This window comes from Malaclemys terrapin, chromosome 1 (assembly GCF_027887155.1).
Source record: "Malaclemys terrapin pileata isolate rMalTer1 chromosome 1, rMalTer1.hap1, whole genome shotgun sequence".
Lineage (NCBI taxonomy): Eukaryota > Metazoa > Chordata > Testudines > Emydidae > Malaclemys > Malaclemys terrapin.
Genome location: NC_071505.1, coordinates 122,200,556 through 122,227,343, shown reverse-complemented (window position 1 = coordinate 122,227,343; position 26,788 = coordinate 122,200,556). Strand labels below are relative to the sequence as shown.

At 43.7% G+C, this 26,788-nt stretch overlaps 1 protein-coding gene across 1 annotated transcript in view; it reads right to left on the bottom strand.

Moving 5' to 3' along the window:
• LOC128830478 (poly(U)-specific endoribonuclease-like) overlaps positions 1-19,533 on the bottom strand; it is a 30,380-nt gene extending 10,847 nt beyond the window's left edge. Inside the window, exons 1-3 of the mRNA XM_054016312.1 lie at positions 19,362-19,533; positions 7,157-7,256; positions 208-319 (exon numbers count right to left, since the gene is read on the bottom strand). Of these exons, the coding sequence (XP_053872287.1) occupies positions 208-319; positions 7,157-7,256; positions 19,362-19,372 (223 nt within the window). The 5' untranslated portion in view covers positions 19,373-19,533. The remainder of the gene's footprint in view (positions 1-207; positions 320-7,156; positions 7,257-19,361) is intronic.
• Positions 19,534-26,788: the final 7,255 nt, after the last annotated feature.

The window sequence follows — 26,788 nt, the reverse complement described above, 5'->3', positions numbered from 1 at the left end:
TCCGCTGGAGATCAGTGTACTTTCTGAAATAGAGGTGATGATCTTCATCTCCAAATAGTCTGACCATTCAAGCTATACATAATGCTACATTTTAAGTCTACATTTTAAAAAAATGCAGATTCATCATTCCATTTCCAATGTTACCAAAACGACAATGAGAAGAAAGGATGCACAATTACTGAGGAACAAACCCCAGGAAGATCTCACCTGCAAAAGTTTTTATGCTCTTCAGACGCTCTTCATTTACGTAGCGAAACAGAGGCTCAGATGCACTGTCCCTTGCAACCCCGCTACCCTGCTGTACAAAGCCTGCTTTTTCCTATGAGAAGCATCCAAACAAAACAATGAAGGATGCAAAATGTATTTAAAGGGGATAATCCCTCTCCTAGTAGTAATCAAAGCACAACAGGAAGTTAACTGCTATTAAAACTGTTTATTATACTACAAAACAATCGAGATCATTATACAATAAATCATAGCATCAAGAAGAGAAAAATATTAATTTTTTGTCATTGTAAGAGTTTGAAAGAGTCCTATTGCCTCTTTCTCGGGGCTAACAGTGATGGCTCATTGGAGAATAGCTCTAATGAATAACCAAGGACACCCCTGTGTTGTATAAATAATAAGCAATCAAGTGGCGCAATGTGGGTCTGATGCTGCACTCCTGGCACCAACAAAACTCTCATTGTCTTCAGGGAAATTAGTGCCTGCATTAGAATTGTGGAATCAGGCCCAGAAGGGGAGATTCTCAAAGGTATAAAGGACAGCCAGGCGCCCAACCCACATTGACTTTAAATGGGAGTTGGGCACTTAACTGCCTTTGTGTTTTTGAACGTCAGCCCTGTTTCAACAAGAGATTTAAGTTTTCTGAGTGGAAATTCTTCTCTTGGATTCAAATCCTGAGAGTAGCATCCAGGACAAGCACTGGGTAGATGCACTGCGGAGCTGGTGTGGTACATACCCAAACCCCTGGTGCAAAGGAAAGGAGGAAGAACATAGCAACTGATCCTCTAGCCCCACTTCCAGCTGCCCCAGCCCACCCATATAGTGCACCCCCGTGTGCTGCTGCATTCCACACTGAATAGGGGTGCACATCCCCTGCAGGGCCTCCCACATTTAGTTCCCTGCTCCATCACAAAGCAGAACTGCACCAGTTCCTCTGCAAAGGGAGGAGTCTAGACTTAGCGCTTGGTGTGTAACACTCCAATAATAATTTTAGTATTAATGGAAAACAGAAATCAGATAAATCAATATCTTTAGAAGAAAATAGAAAACAATTTGCAGAAAACTTTTGGGACTTAAGCTTAATTTAAAAAAATACCCCTCTAATATTTTTTATTTGACGCTTGCCAACTTGCCTTTCTTTTTATTTCAGTTGCTGGAAGTCGCTGCTCTTACTCCAAGTACAGATCAGCTAGCTGAAGAACAGAACTGTCATTCTGAACGGATGCTGTGAGAGTTATCTGTTTTCCTGCCTGCCATGCATTATAAAATGCTCTGACGAGGTTGTGGTTTCACCAGCCATTGTGTTAACTGTTTCTTCTCTCTGTACACGGTAGAATTCTGCTAGACAGCAGAACCGCACTAATTTGTGCTTTGCCAGTCCGTGCCCTCATAACTTATACACACACAGCCATCTCTTCCCACTTTATGATAAAAAATATAAGCTCAGACTCACTGTAGTGAGGTTTGATACTATTAAGATTTCATTACTTTTACAGAATATACTATGGCATATTTTCTAGCATACTAAGAATTATTGGGTTAGTTTACTTCTCACTTGAATATTAATTCAATAGCTAGTTGTCTTTTGAGGCCTAGCACAGTGGATTTCTTTAGTAAAACTAAGTATTATAGTAAAAATTACAGACAATAATAAGTACGATGGCCTCAATCCAGCAAAGCATTTAATCATATTCATAAATTTAAGCATGAGAATAAAGCCCTGGGCGGATACAAAATTTGTATCCGCATCCAATCTGAGATCTGCAAACATGGTCTGTGGATATCCGCAGATTTGCAGGGCTCTAGATATAAAGTTTGGATCTGCATCCATCTGCGATCCACAAATATGGTCCATGGATATGAATATCCGGAGATATAAAGCAGATATCCATAGATTTGCAGGGCTCTATGAATAGTCCTACTGAAATCAACTGGCTTGACTGATTTGCTGTACTGGTTCATTGATTTCACCTCCTGGTGCTCACTACGGGTGGTTGCTTTGGGGCCTGATCCTACAGTATTAAAATCAATGGAATTTTGTCACTGACTTCAGTGAGAGCAGGATCAGGGCCTCAGTGACTAAGGGATGTTGCTGGTGTGAGAGAAACTGACCTCTAAACAGGATTGTCTGCTATCACCGAGGAATATGGAATGCAGAATTCCTCAAGGATCTATGGCGTCCATGCTGTTCAACATTTTTACTTGGCTTCCTATCTCTTGCTCTAACCATGAGACCAAATTCCCTTTAGATCTGCTCCTTTAGCAGATAGCTATTTAATAGTCATAGAATTCTGGAACATTTTCCAGGGATTAACCCAAATCTATGGAAATACAATGAAACTCAAATGAATATCTGATAAAGAAACAGATTTGTTACAGAATAAACCTTCTGGCCAGCCTTTCAAAAGTAGGCGCTTAAAATCCCTATATGGCTACCTACCTGATTTTCAACAGTGCTGAGCTCCAAACAGCTCTCACTGAAGCTTTTGAAAATGAGACTAGTGCCCAAGTATGGATTTAGGGGGTCTAATTTTGAAGCCAATGGAAGCTGTTGGGTACTCAGCATTTTTGAATTCTGATTTTAATTACATTGGTATAAATGCAGAATAACTCTACTTTTTTCAGTGTGCTACAGAAAGCAGAATTTGGCCTTAGATGTGTTAAATGAAGACATTTACCAAGCTAAAAACATACTGCATTCATAAGCTACATGTTACTGCTAGATTTCATTGGCCCCCCCATTGCTACATTATGCATTTAGCTAATTTCAGGCATCATAAAATATGTTCCTTTCATCATTTTCATAACATTTGATTTACCTGGCATTGAAAAAAACCTCAAAAGCATTAACAACTGAACTGGCACTTCCCCACATGGTCTTTGTTAGAGCAGGCAGGCATTACATAAGAGGAAATCTGACAAATCTTGTTAACTCCATAGGAAGAAAAGAAAAAAAAAGCAAAGTGAGCTACATTGTGCCCTGACTGTGCAACCCCTTCAAAGTGAGTGGGGTTGACTGAGGGCAAAATTGAGCCCAATGTACATAATTTATAATAGCAACAGTATTCAGCATAATTCCCACAAATGTGGCATCAACAAGAGATTCTATATTTAAATGCCTCGGTTTAGTGGAATATGTTTTATGCTGCTGAGTTCTGATCCCATTTACACATATGAACTGTGAAACTTCCCTAAAGGATCCTGTTAGAAAAGCAGAACATTTTGATGCAATAACATTCGATGACTAGTACATTTAATCTATACATGGATTTTGAACAAGAAACGGTGTTACCAGATCAAGCAGACCCTTCTCTAAATGCTTAGTGCCAGCTAAATATCAGTAAATTACCTCTGGCTGAATATCTCTCAGAAAAAAAGTGTTTAACTATTGACTCGGAAACCCCATGAGCAGACTGGGTCTCAGAGCCCAGGCTCCGGCCTGAGCCTGAACGTCTACACTGTAATTTTTAGCCCCACAGCTCGAGCCCTGTGAGCCTGAGTCAGTTTCCCCAGGCTCTGAGACTTGGTGCTGCAGGTTTTTTATTGCAGTGTCGACGTACCCCAAGTCCCTCACTAGCATTTTCAGCTTAGTGCGCAGCAGGGAAATAGTAGATGTGGTATATTTGGACTTTAGTAAGACTTTTGATACAATCCAACATACACAAATTAGGTAAATATGATCTAAATGAAATTACTATATGGTGGGAGCACAGCTGCTTGAAAGGCCATACTCAAAGAGTAGTCATCAATGATTTGATGTAAAACAGGGAAAACACATCAAGTAGGATCCCAGAGGGGTCTGTCTTAGGTCTGGTGCTATTCAATATTTGTATCAATGACTTGGATGATGGAATGGAGAGTATGCTTATAAAATTTGTGAATGACACCAAGCTGGGAGGATTTGCAAGTACTTTGGAGGACAGGATTAGAATTCAAAATGATTTTGACAAACCGGAGAAATGGTCTGAAATCAAAAGCATGAGATTCAATAAAGATATGCACCAAGTACTACACTTAGGATGGAAAAATCTAATGCACAAATACAAAATGGGGAATAATTATATAGGCAGCAGTATTGAAGAGAAAGATTTGGGGTTTATAGTGGATCATAAATTGAATGAGTCAAGACTGAGATGCAGTTGTGACAAAGGCAAAAGTCAATCTGGCATGTATTAATGGGAATGTTGTATTTAAGACACGGGAGGTAATTGGTCCATTTCTACTTGGCACTGGTGAGGCCTCCATTGGAGTAGTGTGTCCAGTTCTGGGAGCCACACCTGAAGAAAGATATGGACAAACTGGAGACAGTCCAGAGGAGAGCAACAAAAATGATAAAAGGTTTAGGATACTTGACCTATGAGGAAACATTGAAAGAAATAGGCATGTTTAGTTTAGAAAAGAGAAGGATGAGGGGGGACATCATATTCTTCAAATATGTTAAGGGCTGTTATAAAGAGGATAGTGATCAATTGTTCTCCATGTCCACTGAGGGTAGGACAAGAAGTAATTAGCTTAGTTTGAAGCAAGGGAAATTTATGTTAGCTATTAGGAAATACTTTCTAATTATAAGGATAGTAAAGCACTGGAACAGATTACAAAGGAGGTTGCGGAATCCACATCACTGGAGGTTTTAAAGAACAGATTAGATGAACACCAGTCAGGGATGGTCTAGGTTTACTTGGCCCAGCCTCAGCATTGGCGTGGCGGGGTGGGGGGGAGGGAGTGGACTAGACGTCCTCTTAAGGTCCCTTCCAGCTCTATATTCCTGTGATTCTATGATTAATGGATTTTGTCTTCACAACACCCCGGTGAGGTAATGAAATATTATCCCCCTTTGACAGATGGGGAACTGAGGCACAGGGCAGATGAAGTGACTTGCTCAAAGTCAAATAAAAGTTTGTGGTAGAGCCAGGAATTGAACCCAGATCTCCTATATTCTAGTCTAGTAACTTAACCATAGGATCATCCTTCCTTGCCAAGCAACGTAAGAGGTATTCCTGCTCTGTGGGCAGAGAGCCTCATTCTCACCTAACCTACCAGCCTGGTTAATTTTATTCCAGAATTGAAGGCAGTTTGCATTTTCCAGCCACAGCCTGAACAACCAGCATGCCCTGCCTCAGAAAAGGATAGATAGTTAGCAGGTTGGAAGAGGTGGGGCTCGTCAGGAGAATAGTACTGGGAAGAGGGAGGCTTTCAGAATTCACTCCAGACAGAGTTCCAAACTGGCTCCATCACCCAGTGGCCAGAAAATCTTCCTCCTCCTCATCTACTGACCACAATCCATAGGCGCTAACCAATATGAACCCTGTTGAAGACCTAGAGTGAAATCCTGATCTTACTGAAGTCAGAGGGAATTTTGCCATTGACTTCAGTTGGGACAGGATTTTACCCTTAGAGATTAGCTGGTGTCCTAATGTTTAATTCCGCTTATCAAAACATTGCAAAACACATTTCTCCATAATAGACTGATCTGATAACACTGACGATTGTACGGAAGATGCAACAGGTAACAAACTGGCTAGCACACTCAGTGACAGAATTGCCATACATTGTGTCTTGAAGATTTCTCAGGGCAATACAAGGAAATCCACACTGTCATCAATAAAGGTAAAAGACTTGGGTTTCTCTTAGTACAACATTGAGAAACATTTTTAGAGAACAACACGTTTATATGTATCGGGTCCAATTTATGGGCTCGGCACAATACCCAAGGTAGCAGGGAAAAGGAGACCCTCGGCAAAGGCTTGAGTAATTTTAAGGCTGCTTTAAACTATATTCAGTTGCAATGACTCTATAACAGGGTGACTGTCATCTTAAGGATAGTAAGGACTAGTAAGGTGGTCAGTCAACCTCTGTTCTGTGATGTGTCCCTGTAAGTCCTGGGACTTTTTAGAATGCATGAAGACCTACGGACAGCAAAGCTAGATTTTTTGGAGGGTGGGGAGTGGGGAGATGGTCCCAGGGGAACAGTTAAGGCCTGGGGAAAATCCAGACTACTTTTTCTTTAAGGGTCTGAGCCCAAGAGCCTTGTAGGGTGGGTAAGGCAGGGATCCCCTCTCTCCTAGCTAACTAAGACAAGCTCTGGGAAGAAGGCTGTTTATTTTCTGTCTCTTCCCTCAGAACAGGGGAGATAGCAGTAGATGAAGGTTAATTTGCTCATGCTCTCAGCCTGAGGGTGAAAGGACTGACTGGGGAAAGGCCAGCTCGGGGAGAAGTTGACTGGGTTTCTACAGCTGGCTTAAATTACAACTCCATCTCCCAAGGAGGAGAGCTGGGGAGGTCCTGTCTTAAGGAGAAGAACAGAGGGATTGTCTGGGGACTCCTGAACAGGGGAAGGAAACTGACCAGGACTCTTACATGGACCCAGAGTGGGTGTGAACGTGGGTGACTAAAGAAGTGAGTAGAAAGAGTCAATAAACCAGACCCCTCAAAGGGAGTATATGTTTGAACTAATCTAGTCTGGGTAACTGACTGAAAGAACCTGAGTGGGCACTGAGGCAAGGTGCTGCAGAACCACACCTGGCCACAATGGGGTGTGCAGGGATTGCCCACACCTTTACCAGATCCAAGGGGCAGTTATGCTTGCCAAAAGTAGCCAGAATGCAGAAGTGCTCTGGTCATTACCCCTATGCCCCAACCAAAATCTTGGAGGGAGGTGGAGGGTGTTTGAGAACAGAGCCAAATAGCTGGCTGCCCAGGGAATCCTATTATGCTGAGAATGTTCTCGGGGGTCTAGCCAGCCTGTTTGCAGCCTCTCTACAGCACTTTTTCTGTCATTCTAGTGATGTAATGGACCTGTGAATTGGGCCCATTTATAAATACACATAAACAGTGCTCGGGACTCCCCCCCCCTCCCCCCCGCCCCCACACCCTCTATTTCATATAGATTCATCCTGTCCTCACTCCTCATGATATTTAGTAGCTAAATTACCTGTAAGTCAATTGTATAATCTTTCCCAGGCACAAAGCGGTTAACATCTGCATCCCATAGCTCATTGAAAAGTTTAGAAAGTTCATGATTTAACTCCAGCCTGCAAAGAAATTCAGAAAAATATCAATGCTTAAAAAAAAAAAAGACCCAGATCAATACAACTTTGTCAACGGCAGCATCCACATTTCTGGTGGCACTTCAGTAGCGTTCTGGGTGCAGGGAATTGAGGGAGCTCTCTCTACTCATGACACTCGCAGTCAGTGCTGCTCTCACTTGAGGGGCAATATTAATTAGTAGTACAGTCTGCTGATAATACCTAAAGTACTTTATGAAGAAATGGGAAATCGTTTATTTTTTAAGTTTTCAAGAGAAATTTTTCCTTTTTCAAGCAATTGATGTTATTACTTTTGAACGGTAGATTTCAGTTTTATTTTATAATTAGTGAAATCTACTAATTAATTTTTTTTAAAAAAGATTCATCCAGAAGGCTTCTATAGACTCATCACAGAAATACAGCCATCTCTAGTGTGGAATGCAGGAGATGTTTAACAGCCAACAGCAACACTACACAACAGAATAAAAAAGGAAGTGAAGAATTCCATTTTTTTTATGGTTGGTTTTCTAGGGAAGATCCCTTACTCCATCACAGTCCCTATTCCAGCCAATTCTCCACTTCCAATCCTTCAAATTCCCATGTCAGAGCAGCTTTCCTTTGCTCAAAGAGGTTGGAGGGGACTTCCTTCAGAATACATCAGTGCTGCTCCTAGATCAGTCAGGAAGATTGTTGTGGAGTAATTCATGGTGCTTCCTCCCTTCCAAAAAAACAGTGGACCTGAAAACACCAGCATAAAACTAGACTAATCCAGGGGTAAATTGAGTCTTGCGTCTGTGGTCTTCCTCCAGCATGTAGTGGCACTAAGCACTCACTGTAAGGCTACCATGTTGGCCTCTCCATACTTTAAAAGACATTTGTCTCACTTAGAAATAGAATTACATAGCCACCAGCAAGGAGCATTCATCAAGAAGGCTTCTGAAGGTGACATTTTGTTTCTCTTTAATATTCGTGACGAACCTGCTAGCTGATAACTGGGTTCCTACTTTACCTCCACCCTGGCTGAGGTGGAGAGTGCAGGGCAGGGTGTGGTTATCCAGTTCACCATCCAGCCAGTAGAGAGCTCCATAATCCCCAGTATGCAAAAAAAGGAAGTAGAGTGCTGAGGTCAGAGGGGACCAGGCTCTGGAATCATAGACCTGGAAGGAACCTCTAGAGGTCATCTAGTCCAGTCCCTGCACTCAGGGCGGCTCCAGGCACCAGTCTGGCAAAATCTCCAATGGACAGAGATTCCACAACTTCCCTAGGCAATTTATTCCAGTGCTTAACCACCCTGACCATTAGAAAGTTTTTTCTGATGTCCAACCTAAACTGCCCTTGCTGCAATTTAAGCCCATTGCTTCTTGTCCTATCCTCAGAGCCTAAGAAGAACATTTTTTCTCCCTCCTCATTGTAACAACTTTTATGTACTTGAGAACTGTTATCAAGGGTCAGAAGTTGCATGAGGCCAGGGACAGCAGCCTGGGGGTTGGCCGCAGAGGGAAGGCCAGATAGCAGTCAGCCTGAGAGTTGGGATGAGTACGCTGAGAGCGGGCCAGACACGCTCTATTGTTGGCAGAGGAGAGCAGTAGCCACACCAAGAGGCTACAGGGCACTAGACTATTCATCCCGTTCCTTTGTGGTCCACGGGAAGAACAGGATTGCCTGCGTTGCCCACAATGTGCTCATTACACTAGAGGCTCTGCATTAAAACAATGACTATAATAAAATCTCACGCTTCAGGGCTTCAGCCAGTTGCCTGCAGGGATCAGGATAGAATCCCCCACCCGTCTACCATGGAGCATAACTGGTTGTATAGTAAAGCAATCCTTTTACTCGAAATGTGTGAATATTTGTGGGAACTCAACAAGGGCTGGACCTTGAAGAGCCTAGTGCTTGGAGAGAGTGGTACACAGGTCATGCTACAAGTTGTCAAAGGGGACTGATGTACCACAGCACCCTGTTACAATATTTTTCTCTTTGTTTTACATTTACAGTTAAGTTTTGACCCTATTTCTTCAAGCGGTGCTAAACTTAAGGAACTAGTCTTAGATTTTGGGTATATTTTCACTTCAGAGTTCACTGGGGCTCTTCCTTAGGTGTTACCCCTGCCCTCCCTCCAGTCCATACATAAGACCCTATGACCGAAGTGTGGTGGTGCTTTTAACCTGGACTAGCTGATTCATCTCAGGTTCCAGGCTAAAGCCCCAGTGAGGCTTTCACTTGGCCTGGGTACCTGATCATTTTGTACTGAGGAAACAAGCAAAATCACCCAAGCGCTGATGGTCCTCCAATTCCCCTCATGGGTGCGGAAGGACAAGTTCTCCCACAATTCACTAGGCAAGAATCAGAGAGCAACTCAGGTTACTGCAGCACAAAGAACCATGGCATGTATGTGCCCCCCAGAAGTCCTAGAGACTCACACGGGTGAGCGTAGTGCCAGTGAGGACACAGTAACTCGGCTACGGCTGTGCAGTGTGGCTGCTCACACCCAGGCTAGGGCCATCCGGATGCCCAGACCGAAGTGCTAATCCCCCAAGTTAACTCTACAGTGAAGATACACCCTTAATAACCAAGTGATTGTGACATTTCCTTCAATAGTGAAGAAAGCTAACAAGGTCAGGACAATCTGAAAATACAGCCAGTAGGACCTATCTAGTTTCTATTTCTTAGTCTGCTGGGACTGTTCAAATAGGCTCATTTATAATCCCTCTGACTTTACAAAGTAAAATTTTATTTGGTTTAACTATTTGAATTGGCAAGTCCAGCACATTAGTTGAGAATGATACAATGAGGACTTATGCAAATTTATATTGATACAAGAGCCAAGTCTAGATAAACAAGACATTGATCACTGAAATGCCAGGTAGGCACATTGGAGAGTAATAAGAATCCTTACATGTCCCCAAAGGGAGTGACTAAGTCACATATCCTGGTTCCTGAAACACATAGCTCAAACTGGTGACAGTGAAACAAAAGAAAAACCGAACTACTGTAAATCTTAAGACTTTTCCCTCCGTGACCCCTCATTCTGCTCCCTCCCAATGGAATCACACTGCTCTGAACCTACACCTGTCATTTCTGTTCAGAATCCCTGATTGCCCAATGCAAACAAAACCCTGCCTTCACCATTCCCACCCACACACAAATAATTCTCTATCTCCTCCACACTTAAATAAATGTTCAGATTTTAAAAGGAAAAGGGCTGGGGAAGAAAAAGTTACGTAAAAAACTTTAACAACTGGATGGATCTTTGCTGTATGGATTTCTTCTGAAAGATCATCTTTTGTGTCCAGTGAACTAACCATGCTATTCATGACACATTAAACCTACAAGAGTAGCCTTGTAGTGCTGACTGCTAACATAGATGACAAGCACACTATTTCCATTTTTTTCAGACCTTTTGCTTTTTGTGCACACGTTTTAGACCCTATTGGGTCTGATCACAATTTCTTGTTTATTAAGCTGCTGGCCTTCAGATACTGTATGCATTCAAAAGACATATACCTGTGGAGAAGCCTCAAGTGAGCTTAGTGAAAACAGAACTTTGGAGGGAGCTGCTGAGCAAAAGATAATATTCCTCCAAACAATATGTATGATCTTTGACATTAATTTAAAGAATGCAGTTTTGTTGTAGCTGTGTCGGTCCCAGGATATTAGAGAGACCAGGTGGGTGAGGTAATATCTTTTATGAGACCAACTTCTGCTGGTGAGAGAGAGACAAGCTTTTGAGCTGTGTAAGCCAAAAGCTTGTCTCTCTCACTAACAGAAGTTGGTCCCATAAAAGATATTACCTCACCCACCTGGTCTCTCTAATTACTTTAAAGTGTCTGCTGAATTTTGGTGGGAAGGTGGGGATGAAAGAGGAGCCTAATCCTGTAGCTATTAAGTCAGGCAAAACACCTGTTGACATTAGGAGGCGTTTTGTTGGACTATGGGCTACAGAGCAAGCCCAGTCTTTTGTAATCTTTTGAAATGAGTAGCAGGCTACATTAGCCACTTCACCATTTCCTGGAGGCTGGGTGAACTGTAATGACCTGTGATCTACAGGAGGGCAGACTAGATGATCCAATAGTCCCTTCTGGCCTTAAACTCAGTGAAAATCTATGATAGTGTGGAGGGGTTAATATGAGACATTTACCTGTATACCCGTGTTCAGCTGCCCTTAGAGGCTGGACTGGGAACTGTTGTTTCGATCTTCATTGTTATTCTAACTTAAAGCAATTGTGCCTATGGAATTTGCACATTTTATTTCTGGTGTCCCTAGTAAAGCAATCCTTTTATTCAAAATGTGTGAGTATTTATGGGAATGCAACAAAGGCTGGACCTTGCAGAGCCTAGTGCTTGGAGCACATGGTACACAGGACATGCTACGAGGGATCAAAGGGGACTGTTGTACCACAGCACTCACTACAGTACCCTGTAGTGGGGCTAGTTACAGTATTTTTCTCTTTGTTTTACATTTACAGTTAAGTTTTGACCCTATTTCTTCAAGCGGTGCTAAGTTTATGGAACTAGCCTTAGTTTTTGGGTATATCTTCACTTCAGAGTTCACTGGGGCTCTTCCTTAAGTGTTATCCCTGCCCTCCTTCCAGTCCATACACAAGACCCTATGACCCAAGTGTGGTGGTGCTTTTAACCCAGACTAGCTGACTGATCTCAGGCCCCAGGCTAAAGCCCCAGTGAGGCTTTCACTTGGCCTGGGTACCTGATCATTTTGTACTGAGGACACAAGCAAAACCACACAAGCGCTGATGGTCCTCCAATTCCCCCCATGGGTGTGGAAGGACAAGTTCTCCCACAATTCACTAGACAAGAATCAGAGAGCAACTTGGGTTACTGCAGCACAAAGAACCATGGCATGTATGTGCCCCCCAGAAGTCCTAGAGACTCACATGGGTGAGCGTAGTGCCAGTGAGGACACAGTAACTCGGCTACGGCTGTGCAGTGTGGCTGCTCACACACAGGCTAGGCCCATCCGGGTGCCCAGACCGAAGTGCTAATCACCCAAGTTAACTCTACAGTGAAGATACACCCTTAGTAACCAAGTGATTGTGACATTTCCTTCAATAGTGAAGAAAGCTAATAAGGTCAGGACAGTCTGAAAATACAGCCAGTAGGACCTATCTAGTTTCTATTTCTTAGTCTGCTGGGACTGTTCAAATAGGCTCATTTATAATCCCTCTGACTTTACAAAGTAAAATTTTATTTGGTTTAACTATTTGAATTGGCAAGTCCAGCACATTAGTTCAGAATGATACAATGAGGGCTTATGCAAATTTATATTGTCACAAGAACCAAGTGTAGATAAACAAGACATTGATCACTGATCACTGAAATGCCAATCTGAATGGTGTCAAATCAAAAGTGTAAACTGACAACTATGGGCCAAATTCTGTCCTTGGGTGCACTTGTGCAGGGTCCCATTGACTTCAATGGGAGACTCTTGCATGTATCTGAGGGCAGAGTTTGGCCCTTTAGAATTTAAGTATAAGCAAAAGATGGATGAAAATGAAGGGGAACAGCATATGTCCTTTTGTGCACATGCATTTATTTATTTTTAGATATTTGTAATTCTATTTGGAGCTCTTAAATTAGCTTTAGAACAGACTGCTTGAATAAACTGAATGGCCAAATATTACCCCACCATACATGGTGTAGAAATCAGACGCGGAAAACAAAATCCACAGAAAATGTGCTGTGTAAGTGCAGGAGAGGAAACAAAACTACTTGAGGAAATGACAGACTCTTGTATGTACCATGTGCTACAAATCTACATAACAGTAAAAATCAACTCCATGTCTTGTGGTAACGGGAACTTGTCACACACTGCTTCCTTGACAGTAACAATATCTGTGCAAAAATATTAAACTGCCATTAACACAATGGCTTTGGTTATAAAGGGGATGTGGAAATGAGGGTCTCCTTGCAATAACTGCTCTGTAGATTCGCCCCTCTATCCTGTATTCCATCTAGCATTACACACAATTCTGGCCTCTTCGGCAGCCACAGTTCATTTAACCCTGAAGGCTTTGGACAGAATACACATCAAATCCCATTAAACGATTCTCTTTCATTAGTTGAAGAAGCTTGTCATTGATTGATACGAGGCACTCCCTGCTCCTGCTGGTCTTAGGAAGTAAAGGCTCAATCAAACTTGCACTGAAATCAAGGGGAATAAGGGTCAAATCCACCACTAGCATTAAGCAGCTGGAACAAAGGTTAAATCCATTATTGGTGCTGACTTAGGCTTTTACATTCGGGTGAACTTGGCCCCAGAACCAGAAACTGAACTCAGTTCTCCTTTACTTTTCTCACAACATGTTAAAAATATCTCCCAGCACAAGGCCCCTGATAATAAATTTCAGAGGTATAACAATAGTCGCTTTGCACACTTGCTGTGTTCCTGGGCAGATTCCTTTATATCAGACCATACCTGCAGGTCAAATTAACTCTTTTCTTACCAAAATGCCAATTCAGTTGCATGTCAGGGAGCATATTGGAAGCAACAGGTTGCCATATTCCCATCATACTACAAACATTGAATGTCACAGAACTGGCCACCTCCTATGTTCCTTCCGAGCTGCTTTTGAAGCTCCTCCCACTTCTGACCTTGCCTTCTCTCTCCCTACTACCTTTCATCTCACGTCCCAATCCAGTGCTGCTGTTCTTGCCCACTCATACAACCTCCCTTTTCTCTTTCCACAGATCATCCTGACTTACTAATGATTTTCCCCAAGCCCACAGATCTTAAAACAACAACAACAACAACAACAAAGAGGTTAAAATGAGTGGTAAATATAGCAATGCAATGGACAACTTCATATACTGAACTCTTGGTTTCCTTTATTCAAGGGCTCAGAGATTAAAGTTATAATTGAGCAGAATCCAAGTCAGTTTCCTTGACATTCTGCAGTACAAGTGTAGGAGAGAAGGGAACTGATGGACTTTCACATCTCACTTGCTTACAGCTGGTTTGGGAACAAGTAATATCAATATAAAACAGATGTTTGGATCAGGCTTAAAAATAAATCACATGTTGATGATTAGGTAGTAAGCACTTGTCATGCTTCATATACAATTATCATAATTATAAATATACATTCTGTAATAGCTTCCATCTAAGGATCCTAGAGTGCTTTATTAACATCCGTGAATTGAACCTCACAGCCCTCCTGGGGGGCATAAGAATCACTATGTTCAATTGATAATTGAGAAAACTTACAATATAAATTCTTAGGTACTCTTGCAATGGGAGCTATACAAATCCCAAAAGGCGTGTGTACATTTGAATGTTTCATTGTGTTTTAGTGTGTTAATAAACTCAGGTTAACTAACATGATTGTAAATTCTAGTACAGACAGGATACAAACCTTTTTTTTAGGGTAAACATGACTAGCAACTCATGTTTGTGTCCTAGAACAAATGTTTGAGTCGTGTCTACACTAAAATTTACAATTATGTTAGTTAACACGTTAACTTCATGTAGCTAAGGCACAAGATTGACCCTTTTTTGCCCTTGAAAGAACTATATTAAATGTAATAGTTACCCCTTATTTGACCCAAGTGACTAGCCAAATTCAGGGATTTTGAGGGTTGTTTCATTAGGTGGAGATATTGATGATGGAGGCAGGTATTTCTTAGATTCAATCCTATTTATTTACAATGAATATACAAAGTCCTGTGTCCCTGAACACAGCAGGAATCTAACAGCAGGAGACAGTGTCTTTGTTTGCAGCTCCAAGCCCCTTTCAACCAGCACTCAGAGCAAAAAACTCTCTCTAGCTTTTTCTCAGGGCCGTGCTCCCAGTATTTGGTCAGGCTGTGTCTTTGGCTTTTCTGTCCCTACTGTTTTAGGGTTATGTCTACACTGCACACATTACAACGGTTGTTGTAAGTTGCGCAGTGTGGTTGCTTTTTATCGCTGGGAAAGAGCTCTCCCAGTGACAAAATAAAATCACCTCCAACGAGGGGCGGTAGCTTTGTCGCTGGGAGCACGGCTCCTGACGATGAAGCGCTGTGAATAAAGCGCTTTTCCTTGCTAAAACTTTTGCATTCAGGGGAGTGTTTTTTCACACACCCGAGCGACAAAAGTTTTAGCAAGGAAAGTGACAGTGTAGATAGAGCCTAGTAGTTTCTCCTGCTTTTCTGGCCTGTCTGCCTCTCTTTCACAGACACAAAACAATAGCCAGCAAAATCCCTCCATCCATATGTGTCTTGCATGTGCCATTGATTTGTGTGGTGACATGTGCCTGTGTTTGGAGTGGAGGCTGCTGCCATTTCAGCTATCTGGTACCATAAAGGAGCTTAACTGTTTCTTACAACTTTCTTAAAAGAAGGACAATGATTGCACCCAACCCATAACAATACAATTAGGTAGAAATTCTTAGCTGTCAGAGTCAGTACTGGATTCCAGAGCTTGTAGCCCTTTTGCACAACAGAAGTTACATGTGTGTAAGGACCATAGTGGGGACCTTATGGAATACATCCATGGATCCATACACATGCTCCGCTCTGAAGGGGCCATCTGGATGGCAGCATCACAATGCCAGTCCTGGCTGCTCAACCCACACAATGCAAATGTTAAAGTTTACAAAGAATTAACTACAAAGCAAAGCACAGAGGCCACCAATAACATTGCTATTATTGTTAATCATTTATTTGGGATAGAACCTACTATGAGTACAGTGGTTTCTAAACACTTAAGAAAGGTGGTCCCTATTATGAAGAAGTCACAAATTATGGGCAAATCTAGAGCATTTCAAATTCAGATTACTATCTCCACTGGGAACAGGATTCTCTTCCTTCCTTCCATCCCAAGTTTACAGAAGCCTACCAGAGACTTTTAATTTTTCCCCGTCACTGAGCAGATATCCATACAGTCATATTTCTTTACAGCACCTTCCCCATTTTCACCCCACATTGGGTCAACCTAATTTGGATGGGTCATTATTTCTCCTTGCTTTATGCATTCTCTTACCATTATCCACTCATTCTGTACATTCATGCTGTCTATCTCCCTGCTTCTGCTGCTACCATCTAGGGTTGCCAGGTGTCCAGTTTTCGACTGGAACACCTGGTCAAAAAGGGACCCTGGTGGCTCTGGTCAGCACTGCTAACCGGGCCATTAAAAGTCCGGTTGGCGTTGGACTGGCAGGCTCCCTACCTGGCTCTGCGCAGGTCTCAGAAACGGTGACATGTCCCTCAGCTCCTAGGCAGAGGGACGCCCAGGGGGGGCTCTGTGCGATGTCCCTGCCTCAACTGCCGGCTCTGCAGCTCCCATTGGCCAGGAACTGCGGCCAATTGGAGCTGCGGGGACGGTGCCTGTGGGCAGAGGCAGCACGGACGACGCAGAGCCTCCTGGCTGCCCCTGCGCCCAGGAGCCGAGGGACATGTCACCGCTTCCGGGAGCTGCCTGAGGTCAGCGCTGCCCAGAGCCAGCACCCCGCGCATCCTACCGCACCCCAGCTCCCTGCCCCAGCCCTGAGCCCCCTCCCGCACTCTGAACCCCTCGGCCCAGCCTGGAACTCCCTCCTGCACCCCAAACCCCTCATCCCCAGCCCCACCCCAGAGCCCACACCCCCAGCCAGAGCCTTCACCCCCCTCTCATATCCCCAGCCCGGAGCCCCCTCCCGCACCCCAAACCCATCATCCCCAGCCCCATCCCACCCCCAGCCACAGCCCTCTCCCCCTCACGCACCCCAACCCCCTGCCCCAGCCCGGTGAAAATGAGTGAGTGAAGGTGGGGGAGAGTGAGCGACAGAGGTGGGGGGGAATGGAGTGAGTGGGGGGTGGGACCTCAGAGAAGGGGCAGGGCATCAGGGAAGGGGGCAGGGCAAGGGTGTTCAGTTTTGTGTGATTAGAAAGTTGGCAACCCTACTACCATCAGCTACACTACCTCTGTGCTAGGCTTCACAGAATTTTCACATTTGAGCCAATTGCTATGGTGACAGGGAATCTGCTGTGTGCTGGAGTTGTAAATAAGGATTTAGTAAGGTAAGAGTTTGACAGCATTTATGTGAAAATTCTCTTTCACAATGGAACACCACCTGCTAGTCACTGGTCTGCTCACATTATAAATTTGTAGTGTTCATTAGATAGGAAGGTGCCATTTGCACTTTCCTGTTCTGGGGCAATTTTTTTTTAATTTTGCAAATTACTCCCCCAACCCATCCCCACAACACACTTCATGCTTCTTTATTCAAAAGAGGATGACCAAGAGTGAGCGAACACACACAGACAGTGGTTATGCTCACATATTAATTTAATAAGCATGCTCCTGCCAGCAATTCAGAAAATGTGTGCCTAGAATTTCAGTCACTTCTCAGTACACAATAACTTTCTCTTTTCTCCCCGTCCATGACCAAAATATAAAAATGGCATCCGTAAACGTAGGGACTTCCCAGCTTCTTTTTGTTGTTCCTTTTCTTTTCAAACAGGACAGAGCACATACACAGATTGTAGCTGAAGTTTAGAATGAAGGTGAAAAAAACAAAAGGCAAAACCAAACCCTGCCAAGACCGAAATCTTACTTAACAAGTTACAGTGTCATTCTGAACAAAGTGTTTCTAAATGTCACAAAAGTACCTTAACCATCTGGCGTGACAACCTCAAACAGAGATACTGAAGCCCCAGGACATAATACATCTTAAGATGCAGTCAATGTTTGGATAAAAGTTTCCTTGAAAGAAATTATAATACTTCCCCCTCTAATTTTCAATATGATAGTGTCTGTGGCCGCAATCAGCGTGTAGTCTCGTATGTTCTTGATTTCTTCCCTATTATTCCTCCTTCCATACTCTTGATGATATCACCTCAATTACTAGCATTGTGTTTCCATATAAAAAAAGATTAAAACAATTTCTGCATGACAAGACAGGCCGTGTTTTGCATAGGATTAAAAGTGAATTTTGCATGAGTGTTGCTGGTTTCAGCCATCTCAAATCTATGTTTCAGTTTCAGTGCAATAAAAGCTATATTGAGAATGTAAGAAGCAAGAGGGCTGCTGGGATGTAGCTTCTTGACTGAAACTTTACTATATTCTAACAGGTGTACACTTAAACTAAAACTCTAACCTTAGCATTGCTGCTAATTTAAAACAAGACATTTGCATGCTATGCCATTTGTTTTTTGTGCAATTCAGTTGTAAAATCTCTCTCTCTCCCCCCCCACACACACACTCTCCCTTTTCACCTTGTCCAAATAGTTTCTGTGCAAGAAATAAGTACTGCTGTAACCAACCAAAACAACCAGCCTGAAAGCTAGTTCTAATGAATTCAACCAAATCAATGCAACAAAAACAACTGTAAATGTGCAATGCAACACCCAAACAGAAGGCTCGGATGTACGTCTTCTGCAATGTAATTTTATCCTTAAGAGACTTTTAGCAGCAGTGCGATTTTTAAAAGTCCTCTAATCTTCGCATCATTTGTGATTTTAAAAGAAGCAAAACATTTGCCCAGGTTGCTAAGCAAACCCTTTGCATAAAGATTTAACATGCACTTAAAGTTTCCCTTACAATTGTATGAAATGGTTAGTAAAAGAAATAAACTATTGACTTGATTCTCCTCTCATTTATTCCAGTGTAGGTGCAACTCCATGGGCTTCAATGGAGTTACGGCTGATTTACAACCTTGTGATACATTTGAGAGAAGAATCCGATCCAGTAAACAGGACTGTATCTGTAGAGTGGAGATCAAGCTTCAAGTTTCAAGATAATAACAACTGTATCAATGCAATAAACAGTCTAGTAAAACCCTATAATTCCAGAAAAACACAAGAGGGCTTGATGAAAGACTAGAAGGAGGGGCTTGCATCATTATAACTTTACCTTTGCAAGGTACCCTGCAACATCAGCTGTCTTAAAACATCTAACTTTAGTATCACATTATTTTACATAAAGCAGCATATGATTCAGTTGCCTTTTTAGCTCCCAGCAGCTTTTCAACTTGAAGCAAGTTACTACAATAGAACAGAAACAATAAGCAGAATGTTATTTCAATGCTGCACTCCAATTAAAGCCACTTTATATATAGGTGCCCCAGAGAAGCACAACTCTCTGTCTATTTGGCATTTAAAAAAGAGGAATAATGGGCCAGTGTGATTCTCCCTTACCTACGAGCCATGCTGAGAGAATATATTTCTCTTGGCAAACACACTGGAGAGTAAGATCCCAGCTGAAGCTCAAAACTCTGCAGCTCAGTGATCAGACTGAAGAGGTGTCTCTTTCCCACAGCCTACTTACCCAGAACTGTCAGTCAATGTGATAGACAGGGCAAGAAGGCAATGGAGATGCAGACACGTAACTATGGGAGAGGAGTGTGGTAGAGGGAGGGGCAAAACCTGACAATAATAACTTTGTGTCTAGCTGAAACCTGCTAGTAGCTGGAGTAACTTGTCTGCTGTTATGCGTGCTGAGGAGACAGGGAGACGCTAAACAAGACTTAGATCTGCCTTTTCCTCATTCTTAGCCTCTAGAGCTTTTGTCATAGTGGACGTGCAGATTTACAAAGCACACAGAAAACAGAGCTCTGTAGGGAATTCCAGAATTGAATTCTTTGCCCACTGCTTTCCACATGGTGTATGAATTTTACATCCAGAAACAATCACTTCAAATCTAAAAGTTTAGAATTGACTTCACTGAGAGCAAGCTTGGGTCCTTAGTGTCATTCTCATGCTTTTGTTGTATTGTATGGTTATTATAAATCAACAAAGAAAAAGTTAATGAAGACACAGTGTACAGGGAAAAACCACCTTCCTGCCTTTCCGCTCACAACTATCATGATAGCTGACATTTGGAAAGTACTATGAAGGGCTATAAAATCCTCCCAGAGCCCTCACCCCCTCCTGCACCCCAACCCCCAGCCCTAGCCCGGTGAAAATGAGCGAGTGAGCAAGGATGTGAGAGAGAGAGTGATGGGGGGGACAGACGGAATGAGTGGGGCCTCGGGGAGGGGCAGGGCAGGGAGTGGGATAATGATGTTCAGTTTTCTGCAAATAGAAAGTTGGCAACGCTAGGTTCAGCTGGAGGGCTGAGACTTGTAGGACTGGACTGGAGTGTTGAAATACCCAGACACTATAGAGCAGAGGCTTAGCTGAGTGCTGGAGCCTGGCCTGGCCTCTAGGAGGCACCCTGGCATTAGGGATACCACCTTAGTTTTTTTGGATTTGCCAGTTGCCAGAAAAATAATTTAATCTGCTTGTTTATTTTTTAAGTGGGTCTAAAGATTTGCATTATTTTCACAATACACTGGGATAGCTAATGGTAAAGTTTCTGTGCCCAGCTAATGATGCTGCAGTGTTCCCACTTCTGCAGTTTAAATAAGAGAATGATGTCATCAATCTTATCTGTATGTGTTCTCTCTGGAGTGGCTCTAGAAGGGGGTGGGTTGTGAGTTGCCTTGTGATTGGGTTTGTGGTGGGCTTTTTTGCATTTCAAAGGTGGTAACCCTACCTGGCATAAGCACCCCAGTGACAATGTGGTAGAGAATGTGGGCATGAGCTTCCCATCCCTGGAGACTGACTCAGACTGTTGAACACCCTCGGCCTAAGGTCGTGAGTTGGTCAGATGGTGACAGCATGGATCTGGGATGCCTTCTAAAGTGGATGACCAAGATTCAGCAATAGCAACAGCAGCTCCTGTGGCAACTGGCTGCCCAGCAGCAACAGCAGATCCGGGACTTAGGGGCACAGCAGCAACGATAGGTTCAACAGGTAATGGCCCTGCTGTAGCCTCAGGGGCTTACTGGAGTTTCATCTCCAGTGGCTATAGGCCTGGCCAGCCACCGTCATGCCAGTGAAACCTCATGAAAATGGACCCTGAGGATGACTCAGAGGTTTCCCTGGTGATGTCTGAGCAAGTGGCGACAGCAGTTCAGTGAGCCATCCTGGAAGCACCTTATCTGATTGGATCAGCAGTCAGCACAGGCTGAGACCAAGGGCTGGATGCAACAGCAGCCCCAATGAGAAGCTGTCTGGGGAATCAGCGACCTGATGCCCCGGTGTGATGGGATCCCCAGTGTACAACCTGGAACTGTGGGAGTGTTGTGCCCCCTTAACGCTCCAGCCTGGGCTGTCTCTCACAATGCTTTGCTAGTGACAAACCGCCAACCCCTCCAGGTGCTGTTATCACTCAGCCACCAAAATGCAGAGACACAGCCAGCTACGTTGCATGAATGCTCTGCAAGCCACTCATGAACTATACAAAGGGAGACACCAGCAAATCTCCCCAGCCTTGCACCCCAGAAAGTACCATCTTATACTGCTCAAGACCTGCTCAAGACCTTCTCTTGAACAATGCAAGCTCATTAATTAGTTCGCCACTTTCTCAAAGGATAGTGGACATACACCAGCCTGTGTCATCTGAACAGATCCCCAAACACTTTAGACACACTCGCTGTTAAGGATAAACTATTAAAACAAGTTTATTAACTATAGAAAGTTTTTAAGTGATTATAAGTGATAGGCAGAAAGGTCATAGAGAGTTATATTTTATTTTCTTACGTAAACACATGTTCTAAGCCCTAAACTTTCAGACTAAGCAAGAGTTGAATCAAACAGTTTTTTCACTCCCACTGGATGTTGCAGGTAGGTTATAGTTCTTAATACACACGCTGAAGTTCCTTTTAAGTCTGACACCAATCTCCTCAGTTCAAAGTCTGTCTTCCCAGTGATCTTGTTGCCTTCATGGGGTCTCATGATGCCACTGTCCCTTATTTTATACTCTCAGTTCATGTCCCAGAGAAGTTACTGGCCCAGACGTGTCCTGTTGGCCTTGCTGAGTCCCAGAGTTGAGCAATCTCCACTGTGTGGTGCTCATGCAACTGTTTCTTCCAGAATTGTAAATCTCTTATTTACAATTCCCCTGCTGGTCAATGGCTTGTGATGGTTGCTTAATGCCTGTTTGGGTGTCACTTTGTTGTCACTGGAGAGCTAGCAGTGGGGGTCTCCCAAACTCACAACATATTTCAATAACAACCATATTGAAAAATCTCAAAAATTCATACACAGTAACGATATACATATTTTGACAGAACAATGAGTTTCAGCAGATTATGACCTTTCATATGGTATCTTACATGGCATGCTTTGTATGAAACATCACAACCATATACAAATGATGAATATGAGGTTACAGGGTGCTACTTTGAAGTACAGTGTATCACCCCCATTTCCAGAAACAGCAGCCTCCTGGGGGGCCAGCAAACTGGAGTGCTTCAGCCTGGTCCCCTATCGAAGGCCAGCCAAGCCTGGACAAAGGATGCTGGGGGATCCTGCAGTCCCCTCCACAGGAAAGCACATTTAAACTTAGAGATTGGATACTTCTGCTTCTCCCAAGTGCCAAATCCAAGGACTGTAAATGCCAAGGACCGTACAAAGTAATCTGTCAGGTAGGACCAGTTAAATCTGAAATCAGACAACCCAAGAAGAAGAAGAAGAAGAAGATCGGAAACCCTGGAAGGAGCAGGTGGGCTTGTTTATCACTTCATATCCCCCTGGGCCAGAGCTGGGACCCCAAGCATCCACCTCTGACCCAGAGGAAAAGACCCAAGTGAGACAGCTCATGAATGCCTTCCCAACATTATTTTCATCCTGGCCAGGAAGTGGGACTAGGGGCAAAGTTGTCCCAGGAAATTAATGGAGAGGAACACCCTGTGCTCTCTTTTGGCAATGTCCACCCTCAACAGTGACCTGCAAAAGATGTTTTAATTGGGCTTTGCCCTTTTTTTTTTTTACACCAAAACCAAAGATTTTTAAACAGAAATCCCTTCAATAGCTTATCTTTTATGTTTTTCATCAATGAACCCTACAATCACCCAACCTAGATTGAACCTGAAGTTCAAAACATACAGGAAAAGTTATTAAAACAAAACCAAAAAAGCTTAGGCTTTTTAAAAATACATCACAAAGAAACAAAAAGAACATAATCCAAATAACTTTTGCCTGGGCAGGTCACCTTAAAATCACTGGTTACCATCCTTTCAATTCCCAGCTCTGTAGCTCATTGGCTTCTTGCTGTTTTCCTTCCAAGACAGCATTTTTAGGGCCTATGGCTACTTTATGGATCAACCTTTGGTATAGGTCCCCCATCAGGTTCTTATTCTCTATTGGATCACCTGCAATAAATTAACAGACGTATTGGAGCATAAGCTTTCATGGGTGAATACTCACTTCGACAGACACATGCAGTTTATAAGGTGCCACAGGACTCTTTGTTGCTTTTTACAGATCAAGACTAACATGGCTACGCCTCTGATTCCTGAAATAAATTAGGGCCCTGATTCTCAGGTGCTCTATTTCTGCACTTAAGTGGGAAAGATGGCTTTTAGTCAATGTTGTGCTCCCTTTATTTTTGGATATGTCTACCCTGCAATCAGGAAGTACGATTGCAACACACGTAGGCATACCTAGTTGGCTTTAATTTAATTGATTGGGTACCAATAGTAGCGATGCCATGGTAGCACAGATATCAAAGCACTTTACAAAGGAGATCATGCTTACATGATTTCATAAGAATTTTTTAACATTTTTATTTGACTTGGGGTCTGTCTGCACTACACTCATGTAGACATACACAAGCTAGCTTTAATCTATCTAGGTCAAGTCCTGGAGTAGAGGTGGGTGGATTTCTTCAGATTAGTATGTTAATCAAAGAAAAACATGGTTACAGTCGAATAAAAACTAGTCACAAATTTGACATGATTAATTCTGGCTATTTACCAAATGGCTGGACGTGGTACCTGTAATGCTGCTGTCCTTCCTACTCCATCCCACTTTTATCACCTTTAGCTCAGTGGTTAAGGTACCTGGGATATGGGAGACCTACATTCAAATGCCTGTTGGAACAGACCTGAAAGGGACGTTTTTGATTCACCGACAATTTCAGATTTGGTTTGCCCTTAACCATTCTTCCCCCTCTCCCGCTTCCCGTCCGGCTCTATACAGGAGTAGTGAAGCTGAGCCAGTGCACACTTCACCATGAGCTGTACAAGTGCTCCTGGTAATTATTTGTGCAGCTAGCTCACACAGAAATGTGCACGGCTGCATCTTCACTGCTCCAGTACCTGAGCTAACTAATTAAAGCTAGCTCTAGTACGTCTACATAAGCTGCAATCACACCATGTGCTTGCAGAGTAGACATACCTTCAGTCATGTATGTTATAAGGGGTCCTCCGGATCATAATGCACACCTTGTTTCTTATCACTTTCACTCTTTCTAATGAAACAGTGCTGAGGAGCTGATAATTTATATAATAAAGTGACTGACTGTGAAGCTGTAATGTTTGCAGATGATTCAAGGGAGCAGCAGCTACCTGCAACTTCAGGAGATGCACGTAGAGGCCTGAGCCCTGTCATCCTGACAAGGTAGAGAATCTGAAACCAGCTTTATGTTGGTTGAGAACTTAGATAGTATGGGCATACGGAAAGTTACATTCCCTAGCACTTTTCATTGTATGCAGGGGTGCCATTTGAGGGGGCAGGGGAGGGCTCTAGCCCCGGCCCTGAGTTTCATAGGGAAGGTCTACTCACCCTAGCCCCAGCCGGAGCTCTTAACTACAACAGCTTGAGTGTGATATGTGATGAGTTTGGCAGCTGAGAGCAGCGCAGCCTTTGGGGACGGGAGTTTGTTTATAAACAGAAACCACAAGGCAGAGTGATTAAGATAAAAGGCTTATCATTAAAATAAATTAAATAAATAAATTAAATTAAAATAAATTAAGGATCCTTAGATGATCCTGAAAGCACTGCCAGGCACTTCAGTTAAAAGATAGGAAACAAAGGGTAGGAATAAAAGGTGAGAATGGAGAGCGATAAATCCAAAGTAATGCATTTGGGAAAATATAATCCCAACTCTACATACAAAATGATAGGGTCTAAATTAGCTGAACCTGTCAATAAAGAGATCTTGGTGTCATTGTAGATAGTTATCTGAAAACATTTGCTCAATGTGAAGTGACATTTAAAAAAGCTAACAGAGTATTGGGAATCATTAGGAAAGGAATAGTTAATAGGGGGGAAAATCATATTGCCTCCATATAAGTCTACAGCATGCCAACATATTGAATAGGGCATGCAGATTTGGTCACCCCATCTCAAAAAAGATATATTGGATTTGGAAAAGCTACAGAGAAGGGCAACAGAAAGGATCTGGGGAATAGAACACCTTCCGTATGAGGAGAGATTAAAAAGACTAGGACTTTTCAGCTTGGAAAAGAGACGACTAAGGGGGGATATAATAGAGGTCTATAAAATCATGAATGGTGTGGAAAAATTGAATAAAGAAATGTTATTTACTCCTTCACATAACACAAGAACTAGGGGGTCAACCAATGAAATTAATAGGCAGCAGATTTAAAACTAACACACACAAAAAGTATTTCTTCACAGTCAACCTGTGGACTTCTTTGCCAGGGGATGTCGTGAAGGCCAAAACTGAGTAGGTCTAATATTTATTTAATTTTCTTTCTTTTATAAAGGAATTAGATACAGACAGGGCCGGCTCCAGGGTTTTGGCTGCCCCAAGCAGCCAAAACCAAAAAAAAAAGCCGCGGCCGCGATCTGCGGCGGCAATTCAGCGGGAGGTCCTTCACTCCGAACCGGAGTGAGGGACCGTCCGCCGAATTGCCGCCGAATACCTGGACCTGCCGCCCCTCTCCAGAGCGGCCGCCCCAAGCACCTGCTTGAGAAGCTGGTGCCTGGAGCCGGCCCTGGAAACAGAGCTCCTGTCAGCTCATTGCTAAGTTAACTGCCAAAAAACTAGAGTTTTCAAGTGCCTAAGTAGCCCCAGGAATCATGGTTAAAGTTGCCCCCGCCCCCATCCCCACCAAAATCTGAAATGGTGCTGATTGTATGATCTCAAAGCACCAGACATTCACTTGCCCTCATAGCAATCAGCCGGGCGGTGGGGGAGAGAAGGGCAGATTGTGCATGTAAGGTGTTCTCTACGTTTTATATGGGAGCAGCGAGACATACAAAGATGAAGTGAGTTGCCCAAGGCCAAACAACAAGCTCTGGCGCAGGGGGCAGCAGGCCTGGATGCACTAGTTGCTCTACCCATTAGAGCACCCGCCTTCGGACTGCCCATGAGGACGCTAATGAGTAATACTCCGCCTACAGCATTTTCTGTCTGGAGAACCACGCACAGCCAACGCCCGGTGACCGCGGCTCCCAGCTCCAGGGAAGGAGAATTAAAGTTTCCATCCCCAGTGCGACGCCGCCTGGCGGGCAGGGTGGCTTGCGGGTTACCCGCCCCATGCAGCCTGAACCCTCCCCCTCCGCGCGTCTCCCTAGGGCACAGCCACACCCCAGCGCCTGCCCCGGGGTGGGACGGGGACTCAGCCCGCGCCCTCCCGCAGCCAGGCGGCGAGCGAGGGGCGGCTCCCAGCCAGGACGGCGCGCGCGGGGAACCCGGCGGGCTGTCAGCCAGCGTGATGGGCAGGGGGCTGCGGCAATGGAGAGGCAGGTCCGAGGGGAGGGGCGGGGCGGACGGTGACAGCGCGGGGCGGAGCGCGCTGGAGGCACCGCAGACTCGCCACATTGTA